Below are 23,087 nucleotides of genomic sequence, written 5' to 3' on the forward strand. Positions count from 1 at the left end.
TGTCACTGTTTCACTGCATTCTGAGAGGATTAAGTCCTGACATCTTATTGTCCTGACAGATAACCATGAGTACTGCCAAAAGCCAAGCACCATATCTCCATTAACAAGATAACACAATGTCATGTGAGAGTCACAGCTGTCTTTGGTCAAACATGATCTGGATTATTTGAAGCAAAGGACAAAGATACAATCCACAATTAACTATAAAAAGATGTTATAAGCACCCTCCAGTCATCTTGCACTACCCAATAGTAGGATGGTGTATAAATTAAAAAACTGCCTGTGGTATGCAATTCAGTATACATCTCTCTTTATAATACTCTTCATTGTACCACTTCAGACACACTGCATCATCACTACACAGATTAACACTAGAATAAGTACAAACAGCAAAGCACTGAAATAATAATAATAATAATAAAATGATGGAATGAAATGAAATCCATATTTACAAGTGCTGCAGAATGACAATACATCTTACTGATGAACTATTAGTCACCATTTAAAACACTTATAGAGGGTAACGGGATAGTTATCCTGAAAACAGTTGCAGAAGGGCAATATACCGTGGTGGAGAATGCAGAAAATGCTATAACAAGAATTTCAGACAGTGCTACCAAGAAAAAAACAATGAAGATGATGTTAAGTTTACAGCAGAAAAGAAAGCCAATCTGAAATGTGGCTGTAATACAACACCAAGAAAAACACTTTAAAGAACACACTGACTGCCACATACATTACTTTGCTGACTGGAAGAAACATGTACCTGTAAAAGCACTAAGTAAAACAGGCACAGGAAGCAAACTAGGTACCAATGCCCACTGAAATGGTTTTCCTGGCTAATAAAGTAAGCTGTTTTTAAAAGAAGCAAGCAGCAGCCACACAACTACACAGACAAGGAAGGTCAAGATAGGCAGATACAGGCAGATTTTTATCAGGAAGCAGAAGGGTACTCATGGCTTTCATGGAGGTTCAGAAAAATTTATTTTTCACTCCAGCCTAGACTTCTGCATAAGTTTCACCTTACCTATTGGCACTGGTTAATAGATGTCCTGTAATAAGTATTGTGGTATATTTTACCAGAAAGGGGAATGAAGCACTTAGAGCAGTCATGGGAAACTCTTGAGAGTATAATTTTGTTTTAGAAACACAACCTTATCTGACTAACCAAAGACGTATTGGTGATATTCAAAGAATTAAGCATAACCACAATCCATCTGTACTGTCTTTTAACAATTGTTTTACGATTCTCAGAAAATAAGGAAACTATTACCATGTACATTGAAAGTTTATATAACTAACCTTTCCTCCTACTAGCAACTGCGTACTTGCACAATAATTTCCCATTTTGATTTTTTTTTCTGGATAAAAGGGCCTAATAGAATCTCTCCTGATCTACTACAAAGTTCATCATAACTCTTTATAGTAAAATATTTTTTTTGTAATTACCTGTTTTCATATTTTAAAATATATTTATTATATGCAGCTATGCTTCTTGCAACGTTTAACAGGAAACTGAGTATAGATGTGAACTCCTTTTATTAGCAGTACAGAGAAGATACCTCTCTAACTTTGCACAGTACCTATTTGGCATGTGAATGGTACGTGTTTAAAGTGTTCTTAATGAATTCCACAGTTAAAGAAATGCAAGTCAATAAGACTTCTTTGTTTTCTTTATTTTTAGTTCCTTGCACATTTCAGTGATGAGCATCACAGACTTTTGTGTGAATATTTTTCAGTAAATATTAATCCATTTTTCAACCGATGGCTTAGATTCAAATTACTTTTTATTTTTTATTTATTTTTAACAGATTACTCTCAAGTAAATGCAGCCTACTAAATGAAACTCCTTTCAAAAGAAAGGAATTGTTTTCCTATAGCAAAGCTAGAAGTATCTGGATAAATAGCCTTCAAGCTACTAAAACATTTAATTTTGAAATATAAAAGGCCTTATAGAAACAACCCAAATTGTGTTATATTGTTGATGTTAAAAGTAAATAAAACCATTAAGACTTTACAATCTGATTAGAAAACTTTACAAGTGACATAAGTAGATCACTGTAGCCTATCTCCACTACAGCACAAATGTTGAGTTTCACAATCATGAGCGTCCTTTTTGCTAAACAGAAACTGCTTGAAAAAGGTTTGCAAAATCAGTGCCATAGAAAACTGTCTAATAATATGACATAATTCACTTGATTTTGAAATCAAGTGAATATATTTTGGAATAACTCCATTCCAAATCAGCATTATAAAAATTGTAAATCTAATCTGAAAAGATAAACAAGCATTTCAGAACAAAGAAACAACAACCTTGTTCTCATTACATAGAATGAACATCATATATGACAACTAAGGTCAACTGAACCTCAAATATAGTGTTCAACAGCATTTTGGTATTTTTATCTTTTTTTTTCTTGAATTTGTTTATACTTGCAACCTGTTGATTTCTAGTAGAAGACTGTAAGACTTATATTCAATAAAAATTTCTTAGCATAACTGCTAAGAAACTAACTCCTCCAACCCTGCCTGAGTATGTCATTCCTTCACCATTTTTCGTTTAAGTCCCTCCTCAAAAATAACTTCTTACAAAATGCCTTTCCCACCTTAGTCCTCTCCTCATGTAAGCATCATTTCATGACTGAAAATCTTTACTCCCTTAAAATAAATAAATAAATAAAAAATCCAAGAAAAAAAAAAATCACTGAATCAGTAAGTATGCTAAGCTTGTGTGCTCAAAATGTCTGAATTCAGAGCAGTTTATTCTTTCCCCAGGTCCTCTGTTTTAGCTGGCTACCTAGGTCATAAGATTTTGGTAACAGAGACCATTGTTTCCATGCTTGTCCCTTAAGAAAATTTTTGGCATTAAAAAAGCTACTAGTAATTTTAACATGTCTCCTTTGCTTTAAATTCTTGAAGTTTGCCTTAAGGGGGACAGACAAAAAAGCCATTAGTAAATTTCACTTCCTTACTATTATTGATATCTTGTTTGTTAAAATTTTCATGCAAACTCACTAAACAGTATTTTAACATGAGGACCAGGAAAGGTACTTTTAACATTATTCCTGGGCTACTACCAGGAGATTCTCTCTCTTCAATTTATATTAAAAAAAAAAAAAAGTCTATTATTAGTTCAGGAAGCACTTTGTTGGCTTATTCACATAACTCATTTGCAAAGGTACTCTACTTTTTTCTACAAGAAGCAATTAAAAGTAGACAAAACAAGAAAAATATGTAAATACAATCTACTGATATATATATATTAATTGTAATGAATTGACCTGCCATTCCATTTTAGGCTAAGAGAAAACAGAGCAATTAAAAATTTAGTTTGCAGAAATCTTTTTACATTTAATTTGCAAATACTACAACATAGGCAAGTTATTTATATCATATGATTGCCCAATCTTTAAATTGTACCTGTCCCACATACCAGTTCAATTCAACTAAGACAAACATACTAAACAGTTGCTCCCCTATCAACAACAATAAAATCTCAACAAATAAATTAATAAAAACCATAACAATGAAATCACAACAATTTAATAACTGATGTCATTACCATAAAGTACATGCCCATTTAGATTGAATATGGTCAATCATGTCTTACATGCAAAACCCAGAAATGGATGTACCAACTGCCAGGAGCACCTAAGCTTTGGTTGCTTGGAGTCTCAAGATAATATCGTAACAGGATCATCATTACAATTCTATTTTCAGGTAATTAGATGTGAACAGATTAAACCTGAAAAAATCAACTGAATGGAATGTTTCCACTAAAGATTCTGCTCAAAAGTCCATTTTAAATAACCTTTTGAAAATTTATGTTTTCCTCATGTAATCTTTTGGTACTGGAAATATGCCAGAATGTAATATAAATGTCAAAGTCTATTGGTAATTCCTCAGTAAAATAAAACTTGGAATGCTTTTAGTGAAATGGAAAAAAATGAAAATAGTTTCACAGAGCATTTTTTTAACTAGTTCACAAACATTTCATAAGCCAAGTAACTTACTTTTAAGTAAAGATATTCAAAAGAAACATCGAATAGACAAGCTTTACTTAATTGTCATTTCTACGGAACAATGAATCCTCAAATAATCTAAATCCTTCTGTTGGATATGGTGTTCATACTTGGTATTTATGATTTTCCTCATCTGTTCCATGCATATCAACAAAGTCCTGAACTATCCACTGGAACCATCCTCCACCTATGAAACAAAATACTCACAGGAAAAAAAAAAAGTATATATATTTTTTAAAAAAAGCAAATGTATCTATCATATATGTGTTGATAAGTCTTTTTAATACAGAATATATATGTATAAAAGCAAAATTCCCATAATTTAATATAATTTATCCTTTAAGATTCTGCTATAGATTTTTATTCTCTACTGGCACCTAATGAATAAGTCTGAATCGGGAGGATTATTAGGATAATTTTGGAACATTTAGGAATTTTTCTCATTTGCTTTAAAAGAACTTAAGCATTAAAAATATTTATTCTCAAAAATATTACAGGACCAAAGGTTTCTAGGGAATTTTGTGAAAGAACTGCCTTCCCACCTTTCAAAAACATCTCATCTTTGCCTTGTTGTTTTCTAGTTGCTCATAAGCTAAAATCCCAGGGCAACATAGTTTATTGTTTTAATATCTGTCTGACGCAAAGAAAAAGTATTCTCTGGTGAGTGCTTATCTGTCATATGTATTTCTGTGAAAGGAATATCAAGACAAATAAGATGTTCTAGGGCATATCATGGGATTATGAATTTAGCACTGACTGAATTCTGTTTAAAAATAGTTGAAAAGATAAATCCAAAAAATATCTACACTGATATTTTGAGGATGGAAATCTGAAGAGCATTCAATTTAAAATATTTTAATTATAAAAATACTAAACAATATCTTAGTATGGCTAGAGAATAAACACCCAAATCCATAAATGGGACAAACAAAATAAGAGGAAAAAATATTTTTAACTGAAACAGTTAAAACAGAATTCTAATGATACAAAGGACGTTGAACTTACTTTGTATTAATTAAACACAATGCAATGGCATTCATACAGAAGTGAATAACCAGTGATCTGGAAATTCATTTAGACCATTAGGTTAATTACAGAAACTGATGGAACTTTCATCAGACAATTACAATTAAAGAAAGAGAACAATGTGGGACAGATTTATAAGCATTTGTACCCCCTCCTTCCCCTAGTCCTATTTGCTGTATTCTACTACAAATTCTCATAAAATTGTAATCAATACATGAACTAAAAAAAATAGGTCAGCAACTTCATTTGCCCTTGAGTGTGATAAAATAGAATAAATGAATATCTGCTTTCTGCATTTTCATATTTTTTCTTTTTTCTTTTTTTTTTAAATTCTGTCATTTTATCATAATATGAAAGAATTATTTATTTTTAATTAAAAAAATATGGAAAAAGGGCATGTGTATGTTGGTGCCTATAAGCATGCTTACTGAAGATGAAAAAAATGTAATATTTAGAAAATGTAACCCAAGATTGACATCAGTTTAAACTGTACTCTTATTGAATTTGAGGCAGAAATCTCTTTTATGGGCATGCAAAACATTTGGGAAATACAGGCACTCATCTGTGAATCATAAAGGCATATAGCAATTTACTATTTTACCATATGTCAGCTGTTCAGTGCAGTGAACAGTCCTAGAATACATACTGAGAAAAATATACTAGTAGAATTATAGAATCATAGATTCTATATCATATTCTATATGATTCTAAGATTCCATGATTCTATGAATGGTCCTATAATACATGCTCAGAAAAATATACTAGTAGTTACATACCTACTGACTCGAGTGTCTTTATTTTTACTTGGACCTAAAATAAAGCTTAAAGGTTACAAAGATCAACATTTTGATTTAGAGAGTGAAAAATATTTAGCTGCCATTGAACTTTTATTAGCATTTGTAATTCTCTCTGTCATTGCTTTCCATGGAATCTGGGTATGCACAACTGTAAACTTTTGAAAAATCTGATGCACAGTTGTTGGCTGGCTTCTTTTACCAACTAGTGCTTAGCGAGCTGGAGGATGTTGATCAGCTACAAAGAAGTTTTCTACTGGCAGATGCATCTCCTTCTCATTAAAGGGTAGGAAGTATTATCCAGTAAACAGAGTCAGACTCTTCAGAGGGGCACCCAGATGGAAGACAAGAGACAACCATCATAACTTGAAAGAAGAGAAATTTCCATCGGATACAAGTCAAAAGTTTTTCACTGCTAGGACACTCAAGCATTGAAACAGATGACCCAGAAAGGTTGTGCAGTCACCGTCATTAAAGGTGCCCTGAGCAACCTGGTCCTTCCAACCTGAATAATTCTATAATACTGTGAATTCATGTCTTCCTTGTTTCCCATTTTTGTTTTGAGCCCTAATTAACTAATGAGGAAAACTTAAGAGTTTTTAAAAGTCCTTGCATAAATTCAGATTGGTATTTATGCCTTTTTTTCCTTTTTTTTTTTTTTAAACCACACTTAACCAGCTATACTATTGTCCTTTACTGAGCAGCAATACAGATATTTAATGACAGAACTTTATTCTTCTTTTGAATCTTCCTTTTGCCCAGCAGGGTCTTAATATTCTCATGGATCTTATGCTCAAGTAGCCTAATTTTAGAAATTTCCAACATTTTTCTTGTTAGACTTTTTTTTTTATTTAACATTAGATACAACTTTCTTCAGGATTTTAAAATTTCCTGTGGAAGCAACTAGTCTAAAGCAGGTGAGTGCAAATAAATAAATAAATAAATAAATAAATAAATAATTGTCAGTTACATTTGGCCATATTCTTTGATTGGCTAAATTTCAGTTTAGTGAAACTGAGATATCATGGGCCTCCAGGAAGCTTCCTGTGAATGCCCACTTCCTCACCACGATGTGGTGTACTCAAATCTTTACATTCTGGATACATGTCCTTCATAGGAACTTGTCTACGTTCTTCATTGGACTTTCTTCATTCTGCATTAGGATGATGCTGAAGTATTTAACTTAAATCAATTGTATTAGATTTCTTTTCAAGATGACAATGTTATGGGAATCTGCAGCAGCCAAGATGAGACCACGAGATTCCTTTCTTTGATTATCTGAGTAAGACAATATCTGTCCCACAGAAAAGATCTGTCCCACCAAGGGATGTGAGTACATTTACATGCTGAAACTACATAACAAATAACCTATTCCCAGAATCTTCTGCTTCAGCATAAGAGAACAGATGAGGCATGAGAGACTATTGCTACTGATTTGTTCCACTGCTTGAAGAAGCAGCAGCTCATTTCTTTCTGTATTATGCAAAAGGCCAGAAGTGATGGGAGGAAGCAGAACCATGTTTCCTACTCCTGACATATTCAGAGGTGTAACTAATCTCTGTACTGGGAAATGTACATAAAATATTTCCAGGGCAAATAAAACATCAAAAGGCAAAGAGTAGCTCCAAGAAATGTACTCTTCTTTCTGGCTAGCCAAGTGGTAGAAGTGTTCAGAGCAATCACAAATTGCTAGTGAGCAATACAATTAAAAGTCAAGAAGTTAAATGAGAAATAAATCTAGACAAATATAGAAAAAATTTTCACACCATGTTTCCGTCATTCGTTCCTTATAGAATATAACTCAGGAACAAAACACATACAGACAAGTTAAAGATAATAACATTGCTAAAAATGGGGACTATCCTCTTCCAAATATTTGAAAATTCCCAAATGCCATTAGCATTTAATGAAATCCAAACTTCTCAGCTTTAAAAATCTCAGCTCTTTCCATTCCATTCACATGATTACAAATTTAAAACCTGTTAATACTTCCATTGTAAGTTTTTCTGAAATATTATACAGTTACAATTCTACCAATAACAGAATAAACAATTAACAAATTATTCAAAAATGAAGGCTATGATTCTGTTGTCTACATGGAATAGTAATAGTAAAAATATGAATCTCTTAGATGTAAATATTGATTTATCAGTTTATTCATTTCAATATTAAAAATGTGCATCAAAAATATACTATAGAACATCATTAAAATATTAAAAGAAGGAAAATGAGACAAAGCTCAAGGTTAATTCCCATTCAATTCCTATAGAAACTGAGCTGTTTTACATCATTACTGAAAAATTCTTAATAAGGAGAAATAAAAAAAATAATTACAATCATTAGTAATTGTAATAATGTCATATTAGCAGGAGTTGTGAACCTGTGGGGAGAACTACATTTTGGCAATATGAAATGCTATACATAAAAAAAGAAATCATGACTTGCTGACACACAAATTCAACAAAGTGCAATAACTTCTACTGCAAGGACTACTGGCAATCTCTGTTATGAAACTGTGTATTACACATTGCCCAGTGAGATCCAGATAGGCAAAGTCTGTTTACTTATATGTTTGGCATAATTGAAAATAAACAGGTGTTTATTAGGATCTCATTATTCAAGGAGCACAACTGCAAAATAGATTTTTCAAAGGGATTGACCCATGAGAAATAATGTAAACAGTGAAGTATAGAGCTTTGCTAGCTATTACAATGGCTATATGGAGATTTAATAATATTGGATATATTGTAAGACGTAAACAGCCCCAGAAATAAATTTGCTAGGTTATAACACAGGGAGATAATGGCAACAAGATGAACTTAAAAAAGGCTTTATTTGGAGTAAATTACAGAAAATAAAAAACAAACACTGCCCCTCTCCTCCCAAAGAAGCTCCCTAACAGTGAAATGAATGAAATGTTTGTATAGTTTTCTAAAAATAGAATCTCAGATGCCTGAGGTATTTTGGTCAAAAAGGAATGGTGCACTAAAAATGTTCTGTAAGGAAGAATCCCCTATTGATCTATACAGTATTTCATAGTAACAAAGTAAGTAACATAGGGATCTCTGTAACTACAATGACAGAAAAATTCTGCTTGGGAAAGGTGATAGTACAAAATATTCCTGCAGTATCTGGAAGCAAATGCAGATTTAATTGATAACTTCAGTTCCAATTTAAAACACTGCATGTATTTTGTTATTTATTATGTATTTGTAGACTTCTGATGTGAAAGTAGATCCCATATCTATAGTGTAAAAGTAGCAGTTCTATGGATGACATTGTTCATAGCCTTTGACATGAGAGAGTTATATCACTGAAGAGATGATCACCTTGGAACTCCTTTTCCTCATTCCTGGTTTCAATTAGCAAAAGAAATTAATTATTTTAGAAGTCTTTAGTGCCTTAAAAGAGAAGAATTTGCATTCTACAGTGAATACAATCTTCATAAAGAGCACGTACCGTAATGTTGTTAAATCAGACAATTTAAAATATTTTCTTTACAGAGAACTGCTAAGAACTCATAGCAAATACTGCTGTTCATTTTAATTCATCAGGAAAAAAAATCTATACTGCAACAAACAGAAGACATTCTTGTTGATTTTTAATCAGCAAATTTTGTTTCAATGGATCATTTCAATAGTCACTACATGAAAAAACAGTGATTTTCTCATCTTTGGCTACTTGCAGTGTTGCACCTATTAATAAACATAATTATTACTATTTCATTTGCCTCTTCATCTGACTAGATTTCTGAATGGGCATCAGTGGTACCATCAGTACAATATGAAACATTTTCAGCAATCACTTCTACTTCTGCCTCTGAATTTTAGAGGAGACATTGGTGCACCAAGGTTTTGAACATGAAAGCAGCTGATGGCCGCCTGTATAGTTTCAGATTCTCTTTGCTGTTTTTATTAGGGCACCTTCTTATAATTCAAAATACTCATTTTGCACACATTTTTCTTTTTATTTCTTGAAAATAAATAAATAAATATAACACAACCTTCACGTCTATTTACTTCCTTGACCCAAACAAGTGGCGGCATGTTATGAGACTTTTTGTTTATTAAATCAAAGTTGTGACCAGGAAGGAAAAAGAAACACAACATCTTCTACAGAAAATGCAGAGTATACAACAGTACTGGAAAAAAAATAATAAAGAAAACAGTTTTACTGTAGACCTTTTGACCATTTCTGTAGAACAGTGCAGTGTAGAACAGGCCTTTTATTTTTTTAAATAAAATACAGTTTGTGAATAAAGATGCAAGTAAAATTAATTACCTGAATTATGTTAACATTACTTACCACATTTACCTTAACAAAAGCTACTGTGAAAATTGACAATTTTATGGGGCTTTTTTCACATTAATGTGCTTTTTTCACAAAACAGGAAAAAAAATAGCCATAACACTAGCTTACTTGTGGATGTGTATACTAGTGAACTGGGGGCACTGTACACGGGAGATCCCTCCTGGTTTGCCTGGCACAGCAGCACCCTGCCTACAAGAAAGAGAGAGAGAGTGGTATCTGGTTTTGGAACACTTCAACTAAACCTCAGTTTTTATCTTAAAACAGAAATAAAGCCATAACTGAAGCAGTGCAGTGAAGAAGGGGCCCTTTATGTCCTTTGACTTCAAAACAAAAAGAGCCCCCAATAAACACATACAACTGTACATTGCAAAAAGCAAAACATAGACATCCACCCAAATCCAAATACTCTTTTTATTACATGGAGAAGCTGGTGCAAACTCTGATCATTTACAGCATGCACCAGTCCCTCACCCTGCTGCAGCTGCTCTCTCCCTCTCTGCCCTCCATCTCTGGAGCAGAAGCTGCCTAATTAGCTAATTAGCTTGTGCAAAGCTCCTACTTCCATCACCCAGCCACTAACTTCTCTTCTCTCTAACTTCTGCTGAAATGAGAGACTACTTAAGCAAATACAGCAGATAAATCAGAACACAAAGCTCACATATACAGATATTAGGTCAAGTACGATCTGAGTTACATCGCTTAAATTAACACTGATGTGAGAGAAATCACACCATTATTAGTACATGTGAAGATTTGAGTATTTTTTGCTTGAATGAGAAATACATAAGCATATATTATGTTCCAGTATATAAGGATTAATAAAATAAAATATATAAATAAAAAATAAACCATCAAAAACGCCCCCCCCCAAAAAAAAAAGTAAAAATAATTTTAAACAGTGCTTAAAAATTTTAATTTTTAAGAAATCACTGAAATTTAGGATTGTTTCCTCTTTTTTTAATAAACTTAAATCCAATGCTTTACTACTTCAACCTCTTTCTCTGTAGTTATATTTTAACATTCTTAGATGAATAAAGACTTTACATTGAACAGAGGGAGAAACAGCTATGCTTTCACACTAGGAAAAAACCTTCTCCACTTTAGGAATGCAGTCCACCAGGAAGAGCAAGCTGTGACACATGTTTTTGCAAATATATGTACATATACAATTGTAAACATACATACAACAGATATATACACTGACATACTTCAAGTTGTCAGAATTTATGAATCACAGATTTTGAAATATATTTACCTAAAAATTTGTGAGACATTAAGAGAAGACATGCATTGCCTTATAAGCAAAGTAACTCAACGGAACCGAGTCAAACAAAAATTTGGAAGATGATGATGTTAATTACAAATGGTAGGTATGATTTCCATATAGAATTTGCCTATCTAACAGGAGCAATCCTCAATTCCTCAATTTACATGCAGTTAACACACCTGAATTATTTTTAAAAAAAACAGTTTTTTGTGTTTTTTTTTTTTAAAAGAAAATCTCTATCATTAACCATTTCTTTAATTATCAGCTGTCAGTTGAGGTGGAAATATAGGAAATACTGAAAGAAAATAATTCTTGTAATTTATACAATTTTGCTAAGTCTGTGAGCGCTGGAAATCTCATGAAATATTGTGCTTCCAAACTTCTCAGTCCATAGCATATCCTTCATTAATGGGCTTTGGCAATGCTTGATTTTATTTTCAGTCATCCACTACTAATCGAAAAGGTAAAACAAGTTTTTAGTTTGTTTCTTTTTGGGTGGGGGTTGTTTTTCTTTTGATTGGTTGTTTTTTAACTTAAGACAGATCTGTCTATATTTCTGGAAGCTCTTAAATAAAGGAAATTGAGATACCAATGGCAAGCATCATTTTCAGGCTAGTAGATAAACAACAGGATCCATCAACAAACTTGACAGTAGGAATATGTACACTGGAATATGGATGTATTTAAAACCATATAGATGCTTCAAAACTTGTGCTACTACAGAAGCCTGAAAATGTAAGCTGAAGGTATAAATGAGTTCATCCAGCTGAGTGAAATAAGAAAAGGAATTATTAAAAACAGTAATTTTCATCAGGTTTTAAGAATAAATTATGTATAACTTCATGTATACCTACATAAAACTAAAGGTTTTCAAAAACTGAAGATTATAGTTATATATTAATCAACATAAATACTAGATATTTTTTCCATGATATGCAGCTAGAGATATTTTACTATTTTTTGCAGTTTAAATTCTTATTACAGTTTTTCTGATTTCATCTCACACAGGTTTCGTTACTCTAGTCTTCTTATTTCTAATGAAAATACTTCAAACAGGATGCTCTTTAAATCCATATGATTACAGTGTATTCAATTTGATGCATAGAGCTTTCTAATGGCATTTTGACATTCTGCCTTTGAATTTGTACATTGAATTATCATCTAAATCACTATTATTAGATATTTGGGAAAAATATGGAACTTTTTAATTTACTTTTGTGAGAAAAGGTTTCTTCTGAAACTCATTTTGTTATTAAAAATATTTAAATTGTAATTAGTAGAACTGGGTAAAGATTGTATTATTTTCAGTAAACTCTTCTGTAAAAGTTTCAGAATATTAAAACAATCTGTAAATTCCCTAATGGAATAAATATATATATATATTATTTTTCACCTGGAATGCTAAATTGTACCATGAGAGAATAAAGATTTTTTAAAGAATTTTTTAATATAAAGTGATTAATATTTCTCTTCAAACTGTAATTTAATAATATCATGGAGCTGAGGAGCTTCAAAAAATTACAGTCATGCAAGAGTTCACCCTTAATTCTACCATCTCTTCTGTACCAGCGTGCTTAAGGCTGATATTTTCTCATTAAGAACAATCTGCATACTTTTTTTTTTCTCTCTCTAATATGAGGATTTACATATTTGGTCACAGAGGACATGTGACTAGTGATACAGGATTTTGGAGATCATCAACTGAAAGCCTCTCCTGACTCCTTCTGTCAAAAGGATCAGAAAAAATTAGCATACATATTTGAAGAGTGGATTCACTACAGGCACGCCAGGTGCCTCCTAGGAGAGCTTCAGACAGACCAGTGGCAGAAGGAAGCTGAGGCAGCCATGCTGCTAGGTGTAACAGGAGCAGCGCAGTCTGCAGGGGCTGAGCAAGGCCGCGGGTTATCCTGCACGCAGCAGGCAGCTGTGCTGCAGCAGGGCATGTTGTCAGCAGACAATAAGCCTGCAAAGAACCCACTGGTTCACCACTCATCCATGGCTTACAGGCTGGCAGGATGCACAAAACCATACTTTTCAAGTTCAAAAAATATTCCCACTCATACTTCTCTTCCTGCAATGTTTTCTCCTACAGCCTATGATTAAAAATGTACTGTTCGATTAGTTTTTTTGTTGAAGCACTATTATTTTTAAGGAAATAATTACTCAAAAGTGTCTAAGGAAGTAAGGAAAATTATGTGAAGTCTTTAATATTTCTAAGATGTTAAAAATCAGTCCCCAATCATCCAATATATTTGACTAAACGTATTTTTCTATTTTTTTCTACTTTCAAAAATATGCCTTCTTGTGCATAGTTCCTATTTACATGGTTTACATAAATTAATCTGTAGAGCATAACCATAAATGCCAATGTATTAGTGATGACCCACAGGTTACCCACTGGTTCATACAAAAAATATGAAAAAGTTCATTGTATTTCTTAAATACTTAGGTGGCTACATTAACAATGGAAGGACTTTCTAGTAAATTATAAATGATTTTCTATCACTTCTGTCAAAAATAGCTTTTGTATCTAACTGGAACCATTGGGTAGCCAGAACTACAGACAGCATTAAAATAAAGATCTGGAGTAAGCTTAAAAGAATTTGCACAACTAGTTGAGTCTCTTTGGCATCCTTGGAGGAAGTATAAATTGAAACAATATTTTCAGAAGAAAAAATTCAAACCATTATTTAAAATTATGCTGCTGAAGCAAAATTAATAGTGGTAGAGCCTTGATCATGGGACTAGCTGTCTTTTGTCACAGAAAGTAGATAGAACTTTCAGAAATCTTCACGAACAGAATTGCACAAAGTTGATATACCATTATCAATAACCCGAGTTTACAATGAAGCACCTGCCAGCATAGTTGTCTTCAGAACCTTTGCTCCCATGCAAAAAGTTTCCTGTTTACAGTTCTGTTATTTATTCTCCAAGATCTTTGGGGATTTACAAAAGTGAAGAGGATGGAGGTAGCACTTCATTACGCTCCAGAGCAATAAATTATAACAACCTTAGTGTAAGCACATAAGCATTTTCGGTGACAGAATAAAGCCAATATCCAGGGCTGGTCCTCATTGTGTATTAGTGCACAGGTGGATATAGAAACTAAGCAGGTTACTATACACAAGGAGATTTTGTGGAGATTAAATCACTCTAATCCATTCTGCACTCAGCTTGCCAGGTAAAGAAATTCTTCTTTATACATATTTATTCTACTATGTTACCAATAGGAGCTTGTTGCTTCTTTTAGCAACCAAGTACCAGGTCATACATTCTACAGTATTACTTACAGGTAAAATAAAATAAAATAAAATAAAATAAAATAAAATAAAATAAAAATTAAATAAAATTAAGTTAAATTAAAATAAAATAAAATATGCAGGAAAGTAAATAAAAGCTAAGAATATTTGCATCAGTAATTGTTATTTCATTTTCCCCTTTCTTCCAATATAGCTGGATGGTATATAGACCAATTTTATTTCTGTGTTAGTTCTCTGTCATTCTGATCACTGTTCTTCTTTGTACCTGTTGCAACAATTATTATACTCTTATTGGTTTGCATATATAAATGGTTCAGAATTTGTATGTGACCTATTAGCAGCAATTTTTATCAATCTCCTTTGGTGCTAAGGGCATTGCTAAATGAATGAGTTGCTTGATTATTGGAGGAACATAGGTGTCAGGAATGTAAACGTGCTTCATACAATCATCTAGGTTGGAAGAGACCTCCAAGATCACCTTATCCAACCTCTGACCTAACACTAACAAGACCGCCACTAAACCATATCGCTAAGCTCTACATCTAGATGTCTTTTAAAGACCTCCAGGGCTGGTGACTCAACAACTTCCCTGGGTAGCCCATTCCAATGCCTAACAACCCTTTCGGTAAAGAAGTTTTTCCTAATATCCAACCTAAACTTTCCCTGGCGCAACTATGTCTACTGTTCCTATCCTCTTAACTTCTGTTCCATATACAACATATTAAGAAAATTACGAGGCTGAATTTCTCATGAACATGTCAGGAAGTTTGCTAGTGTACCAATGATCCTCATAAACAATCCATGTCAGCTCTTGATTTGCTATCTTCAGAATGTAATGTAATAATGGCCTTTCCACACAGAATTAACATTACTTTTGTTCTGGTATGAAATATTGTTTTATGATGTGTCGTTTCAAATGTGCTCAGAAATAGATGAGAAACACCTAATTAAAAGACCACTGTTGTACAGTAATACTGTATTGTATGCAATAATAATATTGTCCCATCTGACTGGGGAATTCACGGAGAACCTCCAACTTTGATGCATACTAGTTGGTAAGTGTTAGCTTAGCCCTTCATTATCAATAGTCAAACTTAGTATGCTTTTAAGTATGTTAACAAAAAAAGTGCTTCTTGAGTGCCACTTGGGACCTTTCTGTGAACTGAATACTCCTCTTTTGGTTTTAAACACAACCATGGCTGTATTGATTACATTAAATACCTCCATCCATTATTAACGAGGAATAAACTAGTAGCATCCAAAAATATACACCTCCTTTAACCCTTTCTTCCAGTATGTCAAAAATATAAATAAAAACTATCTTTAATTTCCTCAGTGTTATCTATGGAGTTTCTCTTAAACAAGAAAATTGAACGGCAGGGAGGAGAATCTAAAGCAGTTAATGTTCAAAGGTGAGTTCTGTAAGTCCAAATCAGTATCTATACTGCCTTCTGAAAGCTAACCTGAAATACATTCAGCATTCAGTTACTGAATAACCTATGTATACTTGCCTTCTGATAAGTTCCACACAGAACAATGAGAATCTGTATTCTATACATACTCTTATATTTATGTAATAAGTCCTTGATCCATGTATAACCTCATATAGGTTATTAAAAACCGGGGGGGGGCAGGGGGTTTCAAAGACATATTATGGGATCTCCTCCTCAAAAATTCTGTTTAACTTTCCTTCCATAACTTTTCTGAGCATAGTGCATGGGTTTGTTTGTTTGTTTTTAATTATTATTTATTACCATCTCTTAGAGTGTCACCAAAACACTCAATAAAATTTGGCAATGACTCCAGAGAACAGCAATGCATGTAGCAACAAACATCATTTGTAAGCTATCCTTCCAATTACTCTTTGCTTTTGGGAAATAGGCCTCTTTCTCCTGTTACATATGTGCATTGTCTGGTATATTAAGTCATGCACTGGGTTTAGAAGGTTTCTATATCATCTAAGGAAAAAGCAGATGAGCAACGAAGTTTGCAGCTCTGGTAAAAGTTTTGTGTGAGATCCATTCTCTCTTCCTTCTGTAACTCATACTCAATCTAACAAGGTGCTTCAGGACCTCTCTCTCTCCAGGAGCTGCCATACCATACACAACTGGTCAGATTGCTTACCGGTATGTACTGCAGTGACTTAGACTGGGAAAGACATTGTGCATGGCACAGGAGCTGGATGTGCAGATTCCTGTGCAAATTCTTTTAAGCTCTTCTCCCACGTCAAGATCCTTTTCCAGCCCTCACAACATCATGAGTTGCTTTAAAGCTTGACCCATTTCATCAGCGAAAAGTTGAAAGATACATGCACTACTGAGGCACTAAAATTCACCAAGATCGCCTTCAGAGGAATAAATTATTCATGCAGATTCCCAAATTTTGTGAGCATGAAAAAGACATTACAAAAAGGTAATGCAGTGTTTCCAAACTTTCCAAATGAAGTATGTGACAATAACTGTTTTTTAGTGGTAACTTTAGGCTGTGCCATGGTTCTCTGGGTCTGTGGCAAAGTAATATGAACTTAAAAACAAACACTGACTTGTTTCTATTTTAATTTCACGCCAGTCTTACCATAGATAGGCTGTATTTTGTGCAAAGAATTCCTGTAATGTTTCTGCTCACAATATAAAGCAATCGCAATAAACTGCTCTTTCCAAATATAGTAACAAAAAAAAGAAAAAAGAAAAAAAAAAGTTTAATCAACCATACACATTCCTTGTATTGTAACCAAAAAGAAAATACCATGTCACACAAAGTCAGCTGCTGCTTATACCAAAATACCTAAGAAGGCTGGAGAGTTTCCCTATGCTTGCTAGAGAATTATGATTGGCATCCACATGTAGATACTTACATACTGTCACCAAAAAAAAATATCTAAAACTGGAAATAAGCTGTGTAATCATGTAAAAAATAGTTGTAGTACTGTCAGTACTGCCCATAACTGTAACTTTCCTGTGATGTTTACTGTATTTATATGTACCTGAATGTGCATATATATAACTGACATTAAGTGGTATTCACTATAATCCTATACAGAGAGATGTGTCCCACTGAAGTTGTTCAGGACCTTTGAAAATCAAATCGGTGTTCCTCATCTTTCTAGCTCCTCCTAGCAGACTAACATATATGTAAATGATAGTTACTCTTGGTTAATTTAACTTGATATTGGTTCACTTGCAACTTTGACAAAAAAAAAAAAAAGATATTCTACAGTATAAATATAAACTGAGCTGGTATACTAATCTTGAAACAGGATAATTGGGAATATAAAATGCACTTATATTCAGCTGATAACTAAAACGGGCCACATTCATACATCTGCCTGATGAATAAAGGCTGCAGTATGAATAGAATCACAAATAAATGAAACTGGAGCCCTTCTGCTCAAACACAAACACTACAGTTTCCATACCCTTTCATATTGTGTCAAGATGCTATTTTCTGTGTAAATTACCTATTTCAGTAAATCGATAAAACATAAATGCAAATCTAATGCAATTAGATGCAGAGATGCATACTACTAATTTCTTAGTTCCAATGGGTGCTGATTTTAACTTAGAAATAAAAATCTACTCTGAATGACAAGCTCTATCTGAGAGTATAAAAGCAAAAACTAAATCATCATGTATAATCCTGGTTTTTGCTAGTTTATTTCTTCTCTAGCCAATTCACATTCCACAACTTCATGAGCATAAAAGAACATTACAAGCAATGCAATGTTTCCAAACTTTCCAAAACATTCACTTTCACTAGAAGCAGTTCTATGGTGGGAGATATTCCCCAAACAATTTTCACAAAGAAAATCTGACAGACCAGATATTGTGTCCCATTCTAAAACACAACTTTGTCTAAGCTACCTCCAAAGATAAATAAAGAAACGAAATTTCAGTATTTTTAAATTTCTTCTCAGTAAGTATTATGAAATTCAATTTCAACATTAATGTATGGGGGATTCTATAATCCAATGCCCCAAAATGAGAAGAAAATGCAGAAGAGGAAACAGGAGACATTAACTGTATGTTTGGAATACAATCCAACAAATCTTAAACTGCTTTAGCATTAATTTGCAAATGTAATCAAGGTTTAAAACACATCAGAGTTTTCCACTCTACTTAACTATATTACCTTTACATTTCATATATTACTTTATTACTTTACATTTGAGAATAGTTTGTCTGTCTGACTACCCACCCTAATTCTTGGATCCTTCTTTGTTATTCATCTAATCAGATTCATTTATTCCTCTGATTCTCATTAATTTGCAACCTTATCTAACATTGCAAATATGGCACTCAGTCCTGAACAAAGTGTTTTAGTGATTACCTTGTAGTTTGTCTTAAATTTTCCTCTGAGAGATTTTTAAGGCAGTGCTTCTTCCATATAGCCCTACCTGGTATTTGAATCACAGTCTCCAGTTTTAGTTCATAAGACAAGCACCAAGTATCCTGGAGCTTCGACTTCAGGTCCAGACAAAGCACACGAAGGCTAACTCTGCATTTTCAAGTAATTAGTGAGACAGTAGCAGCAGCTATAATAAACAGCTGGTTTATATCCAGTCCCTAAATCTACATCACACAGTCTGGAGGATTTACTCTGGGCTAGTTTTAGCTTTGTCCCCTGAAGCAGACAACCCCATCATACATGGTTCAAAGCTGTCCAAAAGCCAGTCTGGTTCAAATGTTTATATCCCCTTCACGGGACACGACAGCACGCACACAGAGCTTCCAATGCAGTTTCTTGCAATCTGAATCTATTTCACCTGTATCAAACCTACTTTGCAAACCTGAGCCCAAAATGTGGCAAGCAGGCATAATTCTCATATTTACCTCAAAATCATGCTAATGCTCCAAACAACAATATTAACAGGAGGAGACCAGGAAAAGGTTTTAAAAAAGAAAATATCAGTATAATGTTGATAATTAGATAGTTTTAGGATGCCAGCATATTTCTTTAATATTTTTGGTCAGAAAACCATAGAATGCATTTTTGCTAACCACCAGAATGACAAGAATGACACTTACGAGAAGTCCAAGCATTATTTTCTTCTCAAAACATTAGGGAAAAAAAAATCACTAGGAGGGCAGGGTCCTCCTAGTTTCCAACTATCTGCAGCTCAGGGACTTCCTAAGCCCAAAGCAGTTTCTGTGAATCTTACAGAAGTACAGCATCTTACTTGATTAAAAATAAAACAAAATAAATAAAACAAAATAAAATAAAACAATAAAATAAAACGAAATAAAATAAAATAAAATCATTCAAGACATACAGGAGGAAGGACTGTTTACCAACAATCGAAGAAATCCAAATCCACCTCTCTCCCCAAACGCCTCCTTTCTCATTTTGAAAGAATTCCAACTTTCAGCAAACATGCAGTTCATGTTTTTCAGATCCTATTCGTGCACAAGTTCATCATCATACAGTATCAAATGATACCTCTATACCACACTGTGGTCAAACTTACACAACCTTTATACTGAAGAAGCTGAAACTCATTTCTTAAACATTATCTGCTGTTATAAAGCTCTATCTACAGCTCACAATTTACCATGAAATAATCAAGTGTATGGAATTTCTATTAGAGATCACATAAGAACAATATCAAAGCCAACCTGTATACTGGATTTTTAAATATGCATCCACATAGAAGAAACACCTTTAAAAGGGTAATACTGACAGTATCTGTGATTTTCTTTTTAAAATTTAGACTTCAATTCAATGTTAAATCTATGTCAATTAACGTTCAGATTTGAATTTTTAACTAATTAACTTAGTTAATCTTTCAAAAAATAACAGTCATTGGCATTATTCTTTGAATAATCCTTGTTTAGTTTCTGTAATGGTAGACATTTTAATGAAAAACTCATTATAGTATAGCATAAGACATAATTAATTCTCAAAGATTTTTTTGTGTGTAAATAGCTAGTACAGATGCTGCTGAATTTCATTTTCTACTGACTTTATTAATTTTTCATAAACCAGTATTCTGAATATAATGGCTTCTAACAGCTCTATAGAAGTTTCAGAAATGCATTAACTGTCACCACTGGTGTTAAACTAACTAGGATTATATCATTTGTATGATTGTATTTTAACATTATGATTTTTAAAACAACAGTTACAGCTTTGTGTTATGCTTTGAAAAGGAACATCTCTATAAATTAACAGATGGGATATTAAATAACAATTTTCTCATTTTGCTGTATTTAGAAAATTGCTTAAACTGTTTAGCTAGTAATTTTGAGAATATGTTTATTTGGAAAAAATCTGCCAAAATCTGCCATTTAGTCATTGGTTAAGTTCAAATCTAAGCATATATAATTATTTATAAAGTGAATTAATATCTATATATTGATAAACAGCCAAGTTTCACCTGCTTTACACATATGGTACAGTGAACTTTTACTCTGGGATCTAGAATTGCTGGGCAATCATATGATTCAGCTTCACAAATTCCAAATGCTTTCAATAAGAAGTATTTCTAGGGCATTACATAACAGTCATTTAAATTCTAAGAGAAACACTAGAAAGATTAAATGAATCCCAGGTGCTTTTACACTCCAGAAATGGATGCTTTAAGACACTGACAAAGAGAATTAGCATTAGCAAACATACAAAAATCCTCTCTTCCCCTGGGTTCTTATTTAAGTGCATGTTTATATATATTGTACTATGGTATTTCTTTATTTCTTAATTAAAAATAGCGTTATTTTTCAAAAGTTAAAACAAACCTGTAAAAGTAAATTTGTTACAAAATCTGCTTCTTGAAGGATACTGCTAGCTTCTAAATTGACAGCATGCTAAGAAGACCCAGGCATTCAAAACACTCTCTTTGCTCTGACTGTATTATGTATAAATAGTCAAAAGCACAAGCTCTTCTCCTTTCTTACATTTTAACTGATGGGGAATTTTTTCCTAGCCACCTGGGAACAATACATAGTAACTATTAAAGAAACTGGATGTCTACCATAGCCCTCACTGGGTTCACACTATTTACAGAGTGAATACAACTATTCAATTGAGCTAATGGAAGAAAAGTAACTACGAAGAAAGAGCTGAACTAACACAAGATGAATACTGAAACAATGGCATTAACCGCTGAGATTATTAACGGACAGGAGCATCTCTCCTATGAGGAAAGGCAGAGAGAGCTGTGACTGTTCAGCCTGGAGAAGAGAAGGCTCAGGTGAATCTTATCAACATGCACAAATATCTGAAAGGAGACTGTAAAGAAGCAGAGCGAGGCTCATTTCAGTGGTACCCAGTGACAATACGAGTGGCAATGAGCACAGCCTGAAACACCGGGGTTCCATCTGAATGCCAGGAAACACTCTTTTTACTATGAGGGTGACCAGGATGAGAGGTTTGTGAGTCTCCAGATCTGGTTATACTGAAAAGCTGTCTGGACATGGTCCTGAGCAGCCTGCTTGAGGTGACTTGCCTTGAACAGGAGGGTTTGACCACATGACCCTTCTAACCTCAGCCATTCTGTGAAGCTGTCAACAGATAAAGTATCGTTATAGTATCTTATATTTAGCTATATAGGATGACTTCCAACTAGCTGCTGAAGAACATCTAGCACTTCTTGACTATTCACGAAAAACTGTATGTAATTAGTTGCTTAAGTAAAAGGAGGATGGGATCTCTGTAAACTGTGCACTATGACCTGTAGTGGCTCTTTTCCCACTAATCTTAAGTCATTTCTTTCTCCACTGCCAAACAAAAGTTTTGAAATAGCAGATTGTTTGTTAGTTATGACTGCACAATTATATATATATACATATATTATTTTTTTTCCCTGTTGACACTGTGAATTCAACTGTACTCTGAAAGAACATTCACTACATTGCCAGGTCATTCCCGTAACATATTTTGCCCCAACTTCACATACTGGAACTGTCAAAAAGAAGCCTCTTCACTAGCTCTGATCCCTAAAATATATTTCCGCCTCTTGCAAGAAAAAAGTCTTTTCTAATGGCCTTACTATGTCTCAAGTTACCTGCATTAAAGGACTGATCTGTTGTAGTAATATAAATGCAATGATATTCTACATTCTACTAAGGAGAGTGCTTAATAATTGCTCAATAATTCATCATTAAAAAACAAACAAAAAAACACAAACAAATAAAACAACAACAACGACAACAACAAAAACATAACCAGCAATAGCCACTTCATTTTCAGACTGCCCAAAGCTGAAATAACGTCTAGCTATTAAGCATAAAATATACACAATATGAGAACAAATAAACAGGTAAAATTCATGTTATAACACTGCAACAGAAATAAAGAATGTAACAACATACATCAAAAAAGTACCATATAACTCCTATTAAAGAAACCAATCTGCAAATCTGTCTTTTGTCAATCACAGATGAACAAACATATGAGAGAGGATAACAGACAT

At 33.3% G+C, this 23,087-nt stretch overlaps 1 protein-coding gene across 25 annotated transcripts in view; it reads right to left on the reverse strand.

Annotated features, from left to right (window-relative positions):
- RBFOX1 (RNA binding fox-1 homolog 1) overlaps positions 1-23,087 on the reverse strand; it is an 875,363-nt gene that overhangs the window by 62,751 nt on the left and 789,525 nt on the right. For 18 of the 25 annotated variants that reach the window (XM_083800059.1, XM_083800075.1, XM_083800061.1 and 15 more), the window contains one exon: positions 10,262-10,342. The exons of the other annotated variants lie outside the window; for them this stretch is intronic. In XM_083800059.1, coding sequence (XP_083656185.1) covers positions 10,262-10,342 — 81 coding nt within the window. The remainder of the gene's footprint in view (positions 1-10,261; positions 10,343-23,087) is intronic. 25 annotated transcript variants of the gene reach the window in all.

The sequence above is a fragment of the Anser anser genome, assembly GCF_964211835.1.
Source record: "Anser anser genome assembly, chromosome: 15".
Classification (NCBI taxonomy): Eukaryota; Metazoa; Chordata; class Aves; order Anseriformes; family Anatidae; genus Anser; species Anser anser.